Source organism: Nelumbo lutea, chromosome 1 (assembly GCF_056320005.1).
Source record: "Nelumbo lutea isolate HS-2025 chromosome 1, American lotus-T2T, whole genome shotgun sequence".
NCBI classification, from domain to species: Eukaryota; Viridiplantae; Streptophyta; class Magnoliopsida; order Proteales; family Nelumbonaceae; genus Nelumbo; species Nelumbo lutea.
Window position 1 is genome coordinate 125,780,775 of NC_142684.1, and position 16,385 is coordinate 125,797,159.

The window sequence follows — 16,385 nt, forward strand, 5'->3', positions numbered from 1 at the left end:
AAATTCCATTCCTCTTATAAAATAAAAAAATGGAAAATATATAAATATCGATATACACCAATACCCATCTTAAAGTATTTGTTAGGGAGATGCACTTGTGTCAGCACCCAATTTTTGCTCGGCCTATCGCCTGAACCTCTAATTTACCTCAAAAACCTGATCAGGCCCATTCGACCTCTTCGAAATACCTCAAAACCTAGTTTTTAGCCTCAAAAGCCTTCAGATCCACCGCAAACCTACCTAATACCAATCCGATGGCCTCAATCAATCCCCATTAACACCTAAACCACTAAATCAGATGCCACCATTAGACTCAAGACCTCCTAGAATACCTACCCGACAAATATTAACTCAAAATTTCTCTTTTTACCCTCTCGTCAAGCAAAAATTTCATTTTGACTTCTCTCGTTAGTTTAAAACACCCACAACTTAGATCCCCTTAATCCAAACACATCTAAGCCAATCAGATCATATGATTGTGCTCTAAACACACCAAAACACCTGCCCATAAACTTAACCCAAGATCCTCCCGTTTACCCCTCAATCAAATCAAGATTCTAGATCCTCTTGTTGACCCAAATTCCTATGATCTTGACCCTCTAAACCAATCAGACATTACCACTAGATCACGGATACCCTAAAATACCTATCTGTAAAATTTCAGCCTAAAATACCTTTGTTTGCCCCTTCATCTCACCAAGATTCCATTTCGAAGCCCTAAATTAATTGAACCACCAACTTTCCAGATCTGCCCAATCCGGATCATGTTGGGTCAATCCAACCTTACAAATCAGCTCATAATGTCGGAGAACCCCATGTTGTAAAATTTCAACTAAAAATACTCCTATTTGCCCATTCTTCAAAAAATATTCTGTTTCGATTAATCCTATTAACCCACACATGCAAAATCATAGTACACACTCAGACCCTTTTCAACCTTCTGATCTCTGACCTAGAACACCCACCACTGTATTAGAATCTCGGTCCGGCCGCCCTTAACCCGTTTGAAACAAAAATACCACGGTTTTTCGAAATTACCAAATTGCCCCAAAATTACCAAATTACCACTGTATGTTAATATAAAGCCGATCCTAGCTTTCTTTTGAGAGAGACGAATTCAAAGGGGAGAGGAGAAAATTACTGTTCATCTTCTACCTCTCCACTCGACGCACAGCAGCAAGGCTGAGATTTCCCTTCTCCGGCTGCATTTTTTTTTTCTCTCGTTGCTCTCTCTTTTTCTCTCATCCTCTCTCCCTCTTGCTGATTTTTTTTTTTTTTGTTTTGCGTCCAAACTCCTCCCCCCCTCCCCCTGTTTTCAGACCTCACTGCCGTCGCAGCAACTTCCAGCAGCGGCGGTAATCTCCTCTCTCCCTCTCGTTCTCTCACACTTATCTTTCTCTCTTTCCCTCTCTCCTCCTCCTCTCCTTCTTCCTCTCTTTCTCCCTGTTCGCGTGTTTTTCCAGATCGGCTTCTCTTGTTCTCAGTCGCAGAAAGGTCTCACGGTGGGGGGATGTTTCCCTATTTCCTCTTGGATTTTCGGTGACTTCTCACTGCTCTTATCAAATCATTCCTATTCCCCGACAACCATACCAGCTCCCTTCACCATTTTGGTTCCTAAAATTAGTCACAGGTCCCCTGTTCTCCATTGTCACCGCCGACTAAGATCGAACATATCTACTATTTCCGACGGCCTTCCCTTCTCAGCTTCAAGTGAAACCCAACACTCAAAAGGACCGCAACGTCACACCAAGCTTCTGGTCGAAAATGCCGGTCACCATTGTCGTTCGAGAAGTCAACCCCAAACGAAGCATAGCCAGCTGACTCTCTCTCTTGCAGCTTTGACAAAGTTCAGAGCCAAAATCCCAACCGAGTAAGTACTGTGATTGCTATTTTTTTGTTCATCTTGTTTTCTGGATTTGTTTTCCCGTTTGCATTCGATTAATCAAGATCTGGGGGGAGGAGGAAGTTCTCGGAGCCGGCAAGGAGGCCAATGCCGAGTCGGTTTACATGTGATCTTCGAAACCCAGATCAGCCGTAGTCTCTCTGTTCGCAGTTTTCTTTCTTTGGTGATACTGTTGATAATATGGATGTCTAATTGATCCTATCGTTCAGGATTCAATGCTGAATAGATTTCCCGATCTGTTGATTGCTATGCTTGCCATATTCAAGACTGCAATTAGCGTGCCGTTTTCTTCGGTTGTTGATGGGTGTAGTCTAGGTATTCAGTTATCCTTTATTTCTTAGAGATTGGATCGTTACTTTCTTCTCGAACCAACTTCTGAATATTGCCGATGATATTGCTTTTGAATCTCTGATTTGATGAAGTGATTGCTGTTTAGTTCAGGTTTTATTTAGTTAGTTATTTGGGACGGTAGTTATTTGTGTTTGCAGAGGTGAATGTTTAGTTGGTAGATGCTCGGACACCGGAGAAGGGGATTGATCTGAAAACTTTTTTTTGAAGGCGGATTGATCTGAAAACTTAGGTGGATAGGGATCTGTTTCAGCAGATAAATAAGGATTAAGTGAATAAATGATATATCAGTAAAAGAAATAAAAAATGATTGTAAGACAGAATTAAATAAAAAAAATAGAGAAGAACAGCTAAGACACTAGTAGGGATTAGGTCTTTTGCTGATTGAGAGAATTAAAATAAAAAGTTTGGCAAACAAAACTTTGGCTTGATAGATTAGAATATATATTTGCAAAGGGGGTGGGGGTAATAATAAAATAAAATAAAAACAATTTCAATAAAAAAGGTCATAAAAAGAATGAAGGGAAAAAATAAAAAATAAAAACATATGGAAATATAAAAGATTAAAATAATAATAATAATAATAATAATAATAATTAATAATAATAATAATAATAATAATAATAATGGGGTTCTATAAGAAGATAACAAAAAATAATAGTAGAAAAAATTAATTAAAAAAGAAAGATAATAAATAAATAAGTAGAAATGGTTAAAATTCTCTTCTATGTACATTGCTTTTATAGTTTGATGTGTTTAATGATTATTATCCTATTGGTTTGAATAATTAATTGTGCTTTTTATGCTTATGATCGTTTTAAGCCACGTGTGGATCCTACCTATTGGACCCGAGAGAGGGGTGTCTAACCCCTTCCCTCTCCCATTTCAACGCAAGTAAACCATTTTCTAGATACTCAGAACCTAACATACACTTGCATATTGACTTTGATTATCTAATATGTATTTGGCTACTCCTACCAAACTTGGTTATTATTGCTTCTTATTGTTCACCAAACTTGGTTTTAGATGTATTCGGTTACTCCTACCAGAAGAGAAGAAATTAATTCTAAGTTCTAAGGGCAAACTTGGAAACACAAAAATATGGTGGGTCTCTATGTCTCTTTATAACAAAGAATAAGATAACTAACTAGTAACTACCATTTATCTTGGTTAATAAATCATGTGTATTATTATTTCGGAAATATTTCCGCTTGTATAGAAATTAGGAGTGCCAGCCTGCTAGTCATAAGGGCTTAAGGCCCACTCCAATGGCTCATCCCGTAATAACAGGCCCACTGGCCCAGGTACAATGCTACACGTACTCTCTCCCCAGCTCGCTATCCCCTTTGAAGACCAAAATCTCGTCACGAGTCACGACTCACGAGAGAGAGAGAGAGAGAGAGTAGGGGAGTGCGTTTGTGACTGTGTAACCGCTAAAATAAAAAGAAAAAGGTCACGCACTTAAATTGCTACTCTATCAGACTATCACATCCGCTAAATTTGGCGGCACTAAAACCATCCCTAACTATCATCGCTTCGACCAAAGACCAGATTTCTCTCTGGTTCTGTCACAATAGCGGTCAATTAGATTTCGTGTCTCCTTGTACAGTGGATTTGGCCTTCAAATAATGGATTTTTCTGTGTGGATGTAGAGAGAAGATAGCGAGAAATGAATGGAGGACTCCGGCTCTTCATTTTCCCTCTCCAATCTTCTCTGTCAAGAAAATGAAGGTTGCTTGGATGGAGAGGTATACGAAGACGTATTTCTTAATTTAAACAATTACCCATATTCAGAAACCGAAGAGGAATATATAGAAATGTTGGTTGAAAGAGAGAATAGTTTTGGAAGCAAATGCCATGAATCTACGAATGACTATTCGATGATGAACGAGAGCTGGCTCAAGTGCGCTCGCTTGGATGCTATTCAATGGATTTTCAAAGTTTGCTTCAACCTTTTTCTCTATTTTGCTTTGTTTTCTTTTTTTCCCCCTTTTTCTTATCTTGGATTTGGTTCAGCTTCTGAGAGTTCCGATGCTTTTGATTCAGACTCGGGCATACTTTGGATTTCGCTTCCAAACAGCTTATTTATCCGTCACTTACTTTGATCAGTTTCTTTCAAGGCGTACCATTGATGTAAGAAAATCTTTCTTCTTTTTCCTCCCCTTTACTTTCCTTTTCAAATGGCAAATAAACAACAAGAGGGTTTAACTATTACTTCTTTAGTTCTTTTAGGTGTTGATTTTCATTGATCATTTTCTTTTTAATAATAGAGAGGGAAATCTTGGGCGATTCAATTACTATCGGTTGCGTGTTTATCTTTGGCCGCAAAATTGGAAGAATGCAAAGTACCGGCATTATCTGAGTTTAGAGTAGAAGAACGCAACTTCGAAAGTAAGATCATTCAAAGAATGGAGCTTCTAGTTCTGAATACGTTAGAATGGAGAATGGGTTCAATCACTCCTTTTGCTTATTTCCATTACTTCATCAACAAATTTTGTGAGGAATATCGACCAAAGCACTTGGTATCTAGAGCTGTGGAACTCGTCCTCGCTATAATAAAAGGTAATCTTGAGCGGAAATCTTTACCTAAAAAAGGGAAAGAAAAATTGATAGGTATTTGATATAGACTGAGAACTATTTCTTCGCTTTCGTATATTTGTCCTTTCATTTGTTTGTTTATTATATACAGAGATGAATTTGATGGATCATCGCCCATCTGCAATTGCTGCTGCCGCAGTGTTGGCAGCAATGGATCAGAGATTAACAAGAAAAACAATAGAGTTTAAGATGAGTTCTGTGTCGTCATGTGGGTCTCTTGAAAATGTGAGTTATTTTCCTTTTTCCTTTCCTGTTTCATTAGTCTTGTAAAAACAATTTACAAAGATCGGATTTTGATAAATGTTTGTTTGCAGGAACATGTGTTTTCCTGCTATAATCTAATGCAGGATTTAGAGATGGGGAAATTGAGAATACCCAGGCTTGTAATTTCTCTAGATATATCTTCAATTTATACAACTTCGACAGACGTTGTTGAGGATTCATCCTTAACCTCTGCGGTGGACACTAAGAGGAGAAGACTTGCATTCAATGACAGTGATGAAAATTGTGGCATAGCTAATGAGAAACCACTCCGCTAAGGCAAATCTAATTGACGACTAATGCCAATCTCGAGAGTGCATTTTACTAAGATTTTGTGTTTTTCTTTTAATTTATTATTATTATTATTATTTTTTCAATCTGATTTACTGATCTAATGAGTGTTACCCTCCAGTTCCTAGATATGATTTGGAGTTGAGTATGGGTTTTGTTTTCCGATGATACTCAAGAAAGTCTGATCGACAGATGAACTAGCATGCGTTTTAATAAAGAGGGGAAAAAGAAAGAAAAAAAAAAGCAAAATGAAACTTTACCCCACCATGAAGAGCTTACTGCAAGCCTGAAAGCTACAATACAAGGAGGGAAGTGAAGGCGGAGGGGAAGGAAGTCTAGAAAGCCATGGAAGATTGTTGATAGTTATTCAGAGTGGTGTTTTCATTTTATACTACATTACTACTTATTCAATTTGTTGTATTCGTTTCTTTCTTATAGGGGGCTTGGGATGCTTCCAATGTCTTTCTAAAGGCTGAAATGAAAGCAATGAGGAGAGATTGGGGATGGGGTGGGGGGTGGGGAAGGGAAGGGAATTGTTTGTGTGATTTGATGCATCTGTGTTGCTTGTTGGCCATCAAAAAGTATGTAAAGCTGAATGTCGTTCGATTTGTTTGAATGTTGGGGTGGGGGGGGGGGGGGCTTTTGGGGGGAGTGTCCTGCTTTTTACTGTTAACTAGCCTGTGTTGGAGTCACGAAACTCAGTGCATTGAGAGATGATTACGTGATGAGCTAAAAAATCTTTCTGTACCGGAATTTCATTTGAGAGATGATGCTTATTAAGGATATTTTGATTGGATGGTCCACTGACAACTGCCAACTTTTTTTTTCCTTATCACGTTGTCATACATCCTTGGAAGTGGGAACAGGCTAATGCTTTGCTGGTGGCATGGGTAACATTAACAACTCAACTCAACTCAGTTAATTACCCTGTTTTTCTACTCAACGTCCTCTCATTCGTATTAAAGCCAAGCCTTGCACGAGACATGTCCAAGTCCAACCCAACCAAAGGTAGTTAATGTTGTTGATAGCTAAAAGCTCAAAACTTAAAAGGGTGTGCTGTCAATTATCATGTTAGTTATGTTAATATTGCACTGAATATAATTAAGTTAATTCTAAGACAAGGGCTGTGTAGGGTCAAGTTTGGAGAGTGGGAAACTCTTGTATCTGGACTCTGGAGGGTAGACTTTGTGTTCCCTTATCTAATTTATTTTTTATGTAAATGGCAAGAAAAACAAAGTACATTTTCCCCTTGAAAATGATTTTACCCTTTTCACATTGAAGCAAACGGAGCCTTAACCTCAAAAATCCCAAGCTGGAGGTGGAAGGTCTCTGTTTGTCAAGGCAAGCTAGGAAACACTTGTACCACAAAAAAAAAAATTTTGGATTGCCAAGCTCGCTAATCGTACCCGCCATTGTACATTTTCCAGCTACCCTTTCTGAAGAATGCATGGACCTTATCATGAATTGCAGTGGTTTATCCCAAAATGTGGAAAGGCAGGCAGAGATGAGTTCTGTCCACAAGCTGTTGCTATCCTGTGGTAGATTTGATGACATGTTTGCATCCTTAACCAGCCTTTTGCAAAATATTGCCTCTGGATTTCGTATTAGATTTGGAAAAGTCTCCTCTCAGAGTGTACCATCTACCAGACAGGCAAAAACTAAGTTATCTGTGAAAACCTCAGCAAATAACGCCAGCGGAAAAAAATCTTCTAGTTCTGATACTTCCAATTTTGAGGAAGATTGCCTTATTGCTGCGGGAGTGACATGGCAGATAAAAGACTCGCTCATGTCTGTAGATACACAAAATGCCATGCTAAAGTCCAAGACACTGGAACTGGCATTTTCAGCTTTGAAGATCATCTCTGAGGTTATTATTGAACAATGCATGTGTTATGATTTCCTGGAAACATCACCAGTTCTTGCATACGCAGCTCTTGCCATGAACATGACTTTTCAAAAAATTGGTTTAACTAATAAAACCAGTCCTGATGAAAACAAGAATAACAGGTTGGATACTACATCATCGGAGGTATGGCTCTTCTTAACTTCATTTTCTTTCTTTTAATGCATTAAATTTTCTAGCAATTTTTATTAAATGCCAATTGTCTACTTAATGTTTTATTTTAATTAATATCAAAGAAACAATATCTGAATGTTAAAACCAAATAGTGTCTATTTTGTCAGAGTTGGTAATTCTTGCTTTCCTTCTTTTGGGTTTGACTTTTTGACTTTAGTCTGTCTTTTCAAGCACAGATTGATGCTGACCAAAGCATTATCTTACATTTCCAGAAATTATTCTAACTGCTATTTTCTTTTTCAGATGACAGAGTTGGATCAGTCGGTGAATCATCTGCTCAATTGTGCAGAGAAGCTAATTGATGCAAGGCCCATTGGAGAAACTAGCTCACTGCCTTTAAATTCTAAGAAAGGTGATGGGCATATATAATGCTAAACCAAGAATGCCCTTTAGACATCATCAAATGTGGATTTTCGTTACACTATTGCACTTTGGAATTTTAATTTTCATATTTCAACCTCAGTTATTGCTTCTGTTTCTTGTTACCAATACTTTTAACATTTTGGATGTCAATTATGGAATGCATATGAAGAGTACATAGCTTACTAGCATCACTGGAAATTAAATATTATCATGCAATTCATGAGTCCATATATTAGTATTGATTAGCAGCTTACTTACACCTGACCATATCTAAAACGGTTATATAGTTATCTATTTAATGAAAGTTAAGCTTTTATAAATCCTACATATTTTTTAGAGAATTATGGCCATTTTACCAATAAGGAGTTGGGCTATGTTGGGAATTGAATCTTTTCCAATTTTTTTTAATTTTATCTAGGGAGTTGCTTTTTATTTGTTTTTGGTTTCTAAATTTGTTTTATAACAGTTTGTGTTTTCATTGAATATCTAATTCTGTTAGAAGTTTTATTTGGTCAAGACTAAGGCCTAGTAAACCCTATCTCTATTAAAGTGATGGAATCCTTAGTTTGAATAGATTGAATGAGCGAAAATGAATTTGAAGTTTGAATATTTTGTGGTGCATCCTCTCTTTTCTTCTAAAGGTGTGATATTTATTTATTTATTTTTCTCTTTCTCTTCCTCTATCTGTTCTTCTGTTACTCTGTTATGTTTCTCTACTGCAGTCTCTATTTTCATATTCTATAAGTTATCTTTCTATACCTTCTCCTTCCTTTCTTATATCATACACCCAAACACACAATGAGAAGATTTCTTAGTTGGATTGTCTTGTTATCTAGCCAAAACAACCCAGGAAACTTCCATGGGTCAACTTATATTGGGCCCAGAAGGGGGATCGGGGGTGTCCTTTTAGGTGCCAAACTAAATTGCCACATGCGTGATTCCTGGGTCATTTTGACTTCCTCACTAAATGATTTGACTAGCAAGTGTGATTAGTTTTTCCTTATTCATTATTTGTATCTCCCAATCCAATATCAACTGGATGCATACATACCCTCAATCTCAGTATTATTTTCAGCACAAATTAGAAAAAAATGTTTATTGCAGTAAAGTTCAGTTGGGAGTGCTGAAGCACTCTGTATGTGAAGGACATCTCCACTACCCAAGTACCCAACTGGATGTTTTCCTTTGTTCAGAAGTATATACTTATCTTTCTTCATTATCTTATTTCTTTCCTTTAACTTAAACATAGGATCCAGTTTATCCGAACAAAGGAAGATATCAAATATGTTGAAAATGGTTACCACAGTTCTCAAGTCTATTGTTGATGCCATGGCCATACATGTCGGTTCTCACAATCAAGAAAGGTGCTTGTGGTTCACTTCAGTGTTTGTTCAACATGTCATCTCAACTCTAAGGAAGCATTCCCATGATAATCTACAATTCAAAGAAGACGAGTTGAAAGAAGTGTTCTCTTGCCTCGGGAGTTCCTTCACCTATGCAATAAGGTTGCTAAATATAGTTCTCACAAATTGCAATGACTCTTCACCACCACCACTGGAGGTCTCTGGTCTTGTGAATAACATGTTTGATTTGATTGCCTCAACTGAATCATACGTGGGTTTGGGCCATGCAACACGCCTTGTTTCTACAGTGAAGCCATGGATACCTGATATAATATTAGCATTAGGATATGACCACGTTATGATAAGGACTCCACAAGGAGGAGGTTGCTCCAGTGCATCTGATCACATTTGAGCACCGTTTCCCATCATGGTTCACAATTTTGGGTAAGGTTGAGCTCTGTGAAATAATTGACTTTAACCAAGATGAGACTGAAAGTTCATGAACCAGAGGATTTTGGGGTTTTCAAAATACTAATGGAAAAGGTAGCTCTACTTATGAGAGAAAATCCAAAAGTACTAGATGCTGTTGGGGTTATATTCTTGACTGGTTCAGCAGTTGGGCTTGAAAGGAAGGATTTTGGGTTGGTTCTGGGATTGGTGCATTTTGTTTGTATTAAATTGGCCAGAATAGACCATGGAGAGTGGGAAGAACTGGGGCTCATGTTGGCTTGTCTGAAAGTGCTTTACCCCCAAATAGATGCTTACATTAGGAATCCGAGAATAAATGAGGATGAGAGGCAGCAATTAGAGAGTACAATGAGGTTACTTGAACCTGTTTGGAGGAATTATATTTATGAAGATGATGATGGGTGCATGGCGGAAGATTAGATGCTAACTTCACGGAGCCCTGTTTGTTAATCAGTAAGTTCTCGTAGTATGAAATATAGAAGGAAAGCCCTGTTTATTTGTATCTATTTTTGAATAGGTCAGGTAAAATTGTATTACTATCAAAAGGAGGATTTGAGACCCATATATAAGATATTTACAAGATATTCAGTATACATCCATCACAAGATATACACCTACAAACATTTAGAACTTCGTCACTCAAATTGTTGCAAAAACGAGAAAGTTCAGCCGACTGGGATCCACTGGAGGAAGCAACCTGAAGTTCAGTATCATTTAGCTGGCGTTGCTTAATAGTGTTTCTCCCACGGTAACTGCTCCACTTTACCAATGCCAATGGTGGCCTTCTCCTTGGCCCATGCCTTTTCTTTTTATTTGTAAATTCTCATTGCCTTAACTCAAGTTACCTTATTTGCCTGTCTAATCTATACTACTAAAAGTGTGAGTAAGTTATAGATCCTAGAATTTTTCTGACTAAAATACCTAACTCTTTGAACTTGGTCTCCCTATATTCAAAACAGGTGTTTGAATTTAAAGGCTGAAAGTGACCTTTCAAGATTGCAAAAAAGACTGCAAACTTATTTGGCCCTTTCTTTCACAGTTTCATTCCTCGTTTCCACCTTTCAGATGTCGGAATTTGTTCAAAGACCAAAGGAAAAATACAGGCCGGCTCTCACAAGACCATGGTTTGTGAAACAAGCATGTTACACACTACCGAAACACAACACCAAGGAATATTTATTTGTACAGCCACTGTAAAATCCCAAGACAACCCTGTATAAAGAATCCAGGAAAACATTCTGGACTTCAAAACTCCGCTTTCTGAAGCAGTGTAGGAACCGAAGGTCTGTCAGGCCAAAAGACTATATGCAATAGAAGCACGTAGCAGTTGGGAAGCAATAACAAGTGCTGGATTAATAATTTGGTGCTTGACAGAGTAGTTTTCAAATATACCCTCCATTTAGGGATCCTGTATACTGCTTCAACCTCACAATGTTCCTCCTATAATGCTCTCCCGAAAGTGCAATGGTGACATCTTGAGTGTCAAGGCCGGAGTTCTCCATGCTTGTTACACAGCTATCTAGGCTCCGCTTGATATTTCTTTTAATGTTTTCTAATGCAATTCTAATGATATTATAGAATTGTTGTAATATGTTGCAATTATTTTATGTTATTTTAACATTATTATATAAAACAATAGATAGCAAAAAGGATAGGATAATGTCATAATTAGGTGGTATTTATCAAAATTCACCGGGGGATGATTGATTAAAGCAGTTTTGGTATCATGTCAGCAGCATAGATTTCCCTAAGATTTAAGTACAAACGAAGTCAACAGGGCCTTAGGCTTTGTATGCAATTTCCTCTGAATTGATGCAAAAGCATGGGAGTAAAAATGAATTACATGCAAACACTGTTTTACTTTGCTTGTTTGTAGTGTAAATAAAACAAAACCTGATGCAAAATAAAATAAATTCAAAGCAATTAAAAGTAAATCGTAATTTACGATCTTCTTGTTTGCACTCTCATGCATTTGTGCTACTAGTGCAGATGAAATTGCACTGCAAACAAATGGCTTAGCTTAATTTTTTTGCTCAAAACTTAATTCTTCAAGCAGTGATTATTTGGAGGACAATTTAACCGAACGTAACCTTAGAAGCTTGACAAAGGATGAGAGTTCGGATCTCTCACTTTCATCTCAATGTCGTACTGCAACTCTACAATTGTAGTTATTTAAACATCATTGAGATGTTTTAACCTAATGGAATTGCACCACCGCCACGCTTGTGGCACCTATTAACTCTTTTCCCCAACCAGAGAGAGAGAGGGAGAGAAGTCGCTCGGTATTTTATTGCTTTACTAAGACTGGAGGATTGGACCGTGAAAACTGGGAATCAGTGTTCCAGTTGGATGACGATTTTCACATGTTCAACAGCTGACCGCCTGGTTAGCTGGTAAAACCATGACCCGTTGAACATTCTGGTTTCTAGTCCGGTCTCAGTCATACAACATTGCTTTTAATCGTCTTCCCTACTGCATTTCCGGACCAAACCTGCAAGGATTTAAAAGTAAACTTCCAGTCCCGGTCTCGTGTTTCTCTATTATGGTTATTGGATAGGAAAATGTCCATTTATGTTTCACTTAAAAGTTAAAACTAGTAGCCATGGTTTTAAAAGGCGGCTGAGGTGAGGTGAGAGGCGTACAAGGTGATGCGGCCAAATTTCACCTGGCCTCAGCAGCCTCAGTCTCAGAGAAAGGGGCGTAAACCTCAGCTTTAGTGAGGCGTAGGCGTTTGGTCTTTTGCCTCAATATACATGAGGCGGTAGCTTTAAGTTAAAACTAATAGTCATGGTTTTTTCTTTTTTTTTTTTTGTCTCAAACTCTCAACTATGTGGGGCAGCAGATATGTGGGAGGTTAGAGACTCAGAAATGTAGGTGTGCTGCTTTGTTTTAGTTTCACTTTTGAATAGTAAGTGCTGTGATGAACTGCTTGGATACATGTTGCTATGTCGTCATCAGATATATTGAATCTAGATCCGTTCTGTTATTCTCATTTGAATGTTTCCGACTTTTACCTCTCAACAGTCTTGGTGAAATAATTCCTCTTCTGCATATCCTATTTCAAATTTAAGACTAGTTCGTCCCCTTCCTACTGGAATTATACAAAACAGGATCATTAAATGGCACAACCGTTACTCCTATTTGACTAGTTAGATCATTGGCATGTGAACCTTTTATAAGTGTGGTTCGAGAATCAAATCCGTAGGGTGGATTGGTATCTACCATCTAGAGCTGTAGTCTTGGTGAAATAACTCCTAAGTGACAAATAATTATATAAAATTTCAATTATTTATCTTTTTCATAGTTTTAAAATTTTTAATTCGAGGCTTATGCTTCAAACCGCCTCAAAGCTCACACTTAAGTAAGAGAGCTGGGTTAAGTTGGAGTGAATACATGGCAAAGTGCATTATAAGAGAGCTGGGTTAAGTTGGAGTGAATACATGGCAAGGTGCATTATAAGAAAGCTGGGTTAAGTTGGAGTGAATAGAAGTACACAAGGGAATAGGGGTGGAAAGAGAAGTTGGACCGTAGGAACATGAATGAAAGGGAAAATAGATGAGTGAAACTCTTGTAAAAATGAAGATAAAATACAGATGGCATCTTTATACCGTTTTTAGATCTGGTGGCTCAACGACTCCTGATGTTCTAACTCCTGGTATTTATAAGTTAGAACAGCAACTATAACGAAGGTTTCTAATATTTGGTGGATATCTGAAATTTACACACCAAAAGGATAATAGTATATGTATCGTCAAAATACATCCTCAAGAAGAGAAATAATTTGATCGAGAAAAATTAGAACTAGCTTGTTTCTCAACCACCTACAGGACTATGGAGATAAACTGTAAACTTATCATTAATACAACTCTTAAAATTCAATCTAACTGATGTTGAAAAAAAAAAAAAGGTTTGAATACCTATTTAGATCCCACAGGGATCAATTTAACGACAGCAGCAATTGACATTCCAAGAAATCCAATGAACACACTAAGGAACCACTGTGGTAGAGTGAGCGGATATGTATTTGCAAATGTACCAAGGAACTCAATGATTATAATCTGAAAGAGAACAGTGCAGGTGAGTACAGCCACGAATACATAGTTCTTCAGTATGCCTTTGAAAACATTTATCTGCTCCATCTCCCTGGAACTTATTTCATTGAAAACCTGTAAGAACGAAAATAAGATGCCCCTATTTCAAGTTACATCCAGCATGGTTACAAATGGAAAACTCATTACTTGAACAATTATGAACAGCAATTCATATAAGTCAGGATTTGCCGTAAACATTTCAACTTATATCTTTTTAAGACTGACATATGGTAAAAGTTTTGAACTTTTGAACAACCAGTCCTGAGATTAGTGGAGTGGTGGTGGACTTTTTCCCAGCTTCTAGGGGTGTTAAGCAGGGACTTGGTAAGAAGTTAAGTAACCGTTTCTGTTCAGTTAAGTAACCGTCGTGTTTAGTAGGTTGATCTCGTCTGCTAATAAGTGGGACTTGATAAGAAGTTGGGGATTATGAAGAATTGATTTTCCAATTACACAGTTTCAGTTTGCAGATATTATTTTTTGTTAAGGGGCATATGTCAGAAAGGTAGGGAATCTAAAAGAGTTAATAAGGTGGGTTTGAAAGGCTTTCTAATCTAAAAATTAACTTGGACAAAAGCTGCATAGCAGGTGCTAATATAGAGCATAGGAAAGCTGAGGCTATTGCAGCTTCTTTAAAGTCTTCTATCTCTGCTTGGCCTTTGAAGTATTTGGGCCTTCCATTAGGAGCCAACCCTAGGAACATTTTGAGAAGTATTTGGAACCCAGTAGTAGAAAATTTTGAGAAGAGATTAGCTTCGTGGAAGAAAAAGTTTTTTTGAAGAGTAAAAGGAAAATTTTCATTAACAAAAAAGGAAAATACAATCCGAGAGGTGACAAGATTACACCTCGTCAATACAAAAGAGCAACATAAACAACAGAGAAATGATCAAAATTACAATCTTGAATTTCGAGGACATTCCAAAAGATTTCCCCCAAATCTGATCAGCTACTTTGATCCAAATCTAAAGGCACCGATACTCAAACCACCACCATATTCCGACCAGGTTGCAAGCACCTCAAAACTTTTGACTTATCTTCAAAACATCTTCTATTTCTTCCATTCCATTCCAAAGAATCCAGTGTAGAAAAAAGAGAAGCCACTCCAAACTGTTCTTCCTTCCCTCCTATCTTTGATCCATCCTCACCCTCATCCTTACCCCCTCTTCCTAGTTCTTTTTCAAATTTAGACTTAGACTCCTCACATGTCCTCACCCCCTTCTTCATCCCAACCTCTATTCTTCTCAATTGTTTCTTTTTTTTTTTTTGTTTTTCTCTTCCTTTCTAACTTGCTCAAAAGTTTTCCTCGCAAAATCTTCCCCTCCCCAATAGAACAGGCCCAGGGATTTCCCCACTTTCACCTCTCTCTCAACCAACTTGCTTATTTCCACCTCTCCATTTCGGAATATACCCGTTTCTTCTTTTACCTTACTCCCCCTCTTCACCTCCTTCCTGCCCCAACTCTTTTCCTCTAGACCCTTCTCCCAATCTCCTACCTCAACCCCTCTCTCATCTTCAGCAGCCATAGCAATACCCACTAGTCTCCTATTATAAACTCTCTCCTGCTTGTCACCCCCTCCACAATCAATAGACCACTTTCTCTTCCTTCCACCTACCCTCCCCTTTTCTTCCCCAACCGTTGAGTTGGCTAGCGCCCAACCCCTTCTCACAATCATTTGTCCCTCCTTGAACCACCAAACCAGAGTCTTCTTCTTCCACCTGCAGCCTTGCAGAACCCAACATATCTCCCACCGCCATCTCAAGTGAATGGGAGACCGGCCTTCCAAAAGAACTATATCTCCTTGGGAGGGTGTATCACATTGATTAGGGCTACTCTTGCCAATTTGCCAACCTACTTTCCCTTTGTCTTCAGGATCCCACCTAAAGAATCCAAGAAATTAGAGAAACTTATGAGAGATTTTCTTTGGGAACTAGGGGAAAGCAAGGACCATCTAATTAAGTGGGAGATTGTGTGCAAAAATAAAAAGGGGGTTCAGAAATAGGAAATACGGTATAAAAGAATGCAGCATTATTAGGAAAATGGTTGTGGAGGTGGCTTTTGGAAAGAGGAAGTTTGTGGAGTGAAGTGGTGGCAAGTATTCATGGTTGTTTAGAGAGTGGTTGGGATATCAGTGTTTCTCATCGGGCCATGTTGGTAACACCATGGAAGGTAATTCACAATATTCTTCCCCAGTTTCTCAGGTGTGTCAAGTATGATGTGTGTTCTAGGAATTTTGTTCTGCTTTGGGAGGGTATTGGATTGGGGATCGTGCTTTAAAGGACCCTTTTTCCTCCCTATACTCCATCTTTTTTGTATAAAAATGAGGTCGTGTCCAATTTTATCTCCACCTTGGTAAATCCTTTGGAGCCAACTCGGGTTTTGGTTTCCATAGAGGGTTAAGAGATGAGGAGATTGGTTCTTTGCCTAATTTGTTGAGTACCCTTAGTAAGGTTTGTGTGGATCCCTCAAAACCAGACAAAAGGGTTTGGTCTCTACTTTCCAAAGGGTCTTTCTTGTTTCTCTTTCTTTTAATTCCTTTGCCAATCTCCTCCTCAATGTTCTCCTCGGGTTGGTAGTTTGTGTTGGGAAACTTTCTTGGAAAGAATTAACACAAATGACCTATTTCAGAAAAAGAGACCAAATTCTT

General features: G+C 38.1%; 3 protein-coding genes across 5 annotated transcripts in view; 2 read left to right on the top strand and 1 right to left on the bottom strand.

Moving 5' to 3' along the window:
• The first annotated feature begins 1,104 nt into the window (after positions 1-1,104).
• LOC148877379 (cyclin-D5-1-like) lies at positions 1,105-5,487 on the top strand. Of its 2 annotated transcripts, XM_088985963.1 has the most exons (7): positions 1,105-1,870; positions 2,113-2,218; positions 3,904-4,191; positions 4,298-4,384; positions 4,522-4,813; positions 4,941-5,074; positions 5,164-5,487. In XM_088985963.1, exons 3-7 carry the CDS (start codon positions 3,925-3,927, stop codon positions 5,386-5,388), a joined length of 1,005 nt encoding a protein of 334 aa, XP_088842089.1. In that variant the 5' UTR covers positions 1,105-1,870; positions 2,113-2,218; positions 3,904-3,924; the 3' UTR covers positions 5,389-5,487. The 2 variants fall into 2 exon arrangements, with proteins under 2 accessions (XP_088842089.1, XP_088842083.1); XM_088985957.1 differs by lacking the exon at positions 2,113-2,218 and having other exon boundaries at positions 1,107-1,870.
• A 710-nt stretch (positions 5,488-6,197) lies between these two features.
• Positions 6,198-11,285, top strand: LOC148877380 (uncharacterized). The gene is made up of 5 exons (XM_088985975.1): positions 6,198-6,409; positions 6,829-7,430; positions 7,722-7,830; positions 9,091-10,400; positions 10,612-11,285. The coding sequence occupies exons 1-4, from the start codon at positions 6,385-6,387 to the stop codon at positions 9,594-9,596; spliced, it is 1,242 nt and encodes a 413-aa protein (XP_088842101.1). The 5' UTR covers positions 6,198-6,384; the 3' UTR covers positions 9,597-10,400; positions 10,612-11,285.
• A 2,084-nt stretch (positions 11,286-13,369) lies between these two features.
• LOC148877381 (calcium-transporting ATPase 10, plasma membrane-type-like) overlaps positions 13,370-16,385 on the bottom strand; it is a 47,715-nt gene continuing 44,699 nt past the window's right edge. For both annotated transcript variants that reach the window (XM_088986041.1, XM_088986051.1), the window contains one exon: positions 13,370-13,818. In XM_088986041.1, coding sequence (XP_088842167.1) covers positions 13,570-13,818 — 249 coding nt within the window. In that variant the 3' untranslated portion in view covers positions 13,370-13,569. The remainder of the gene's footprint in view (positions 13,819-16,385) is intronic.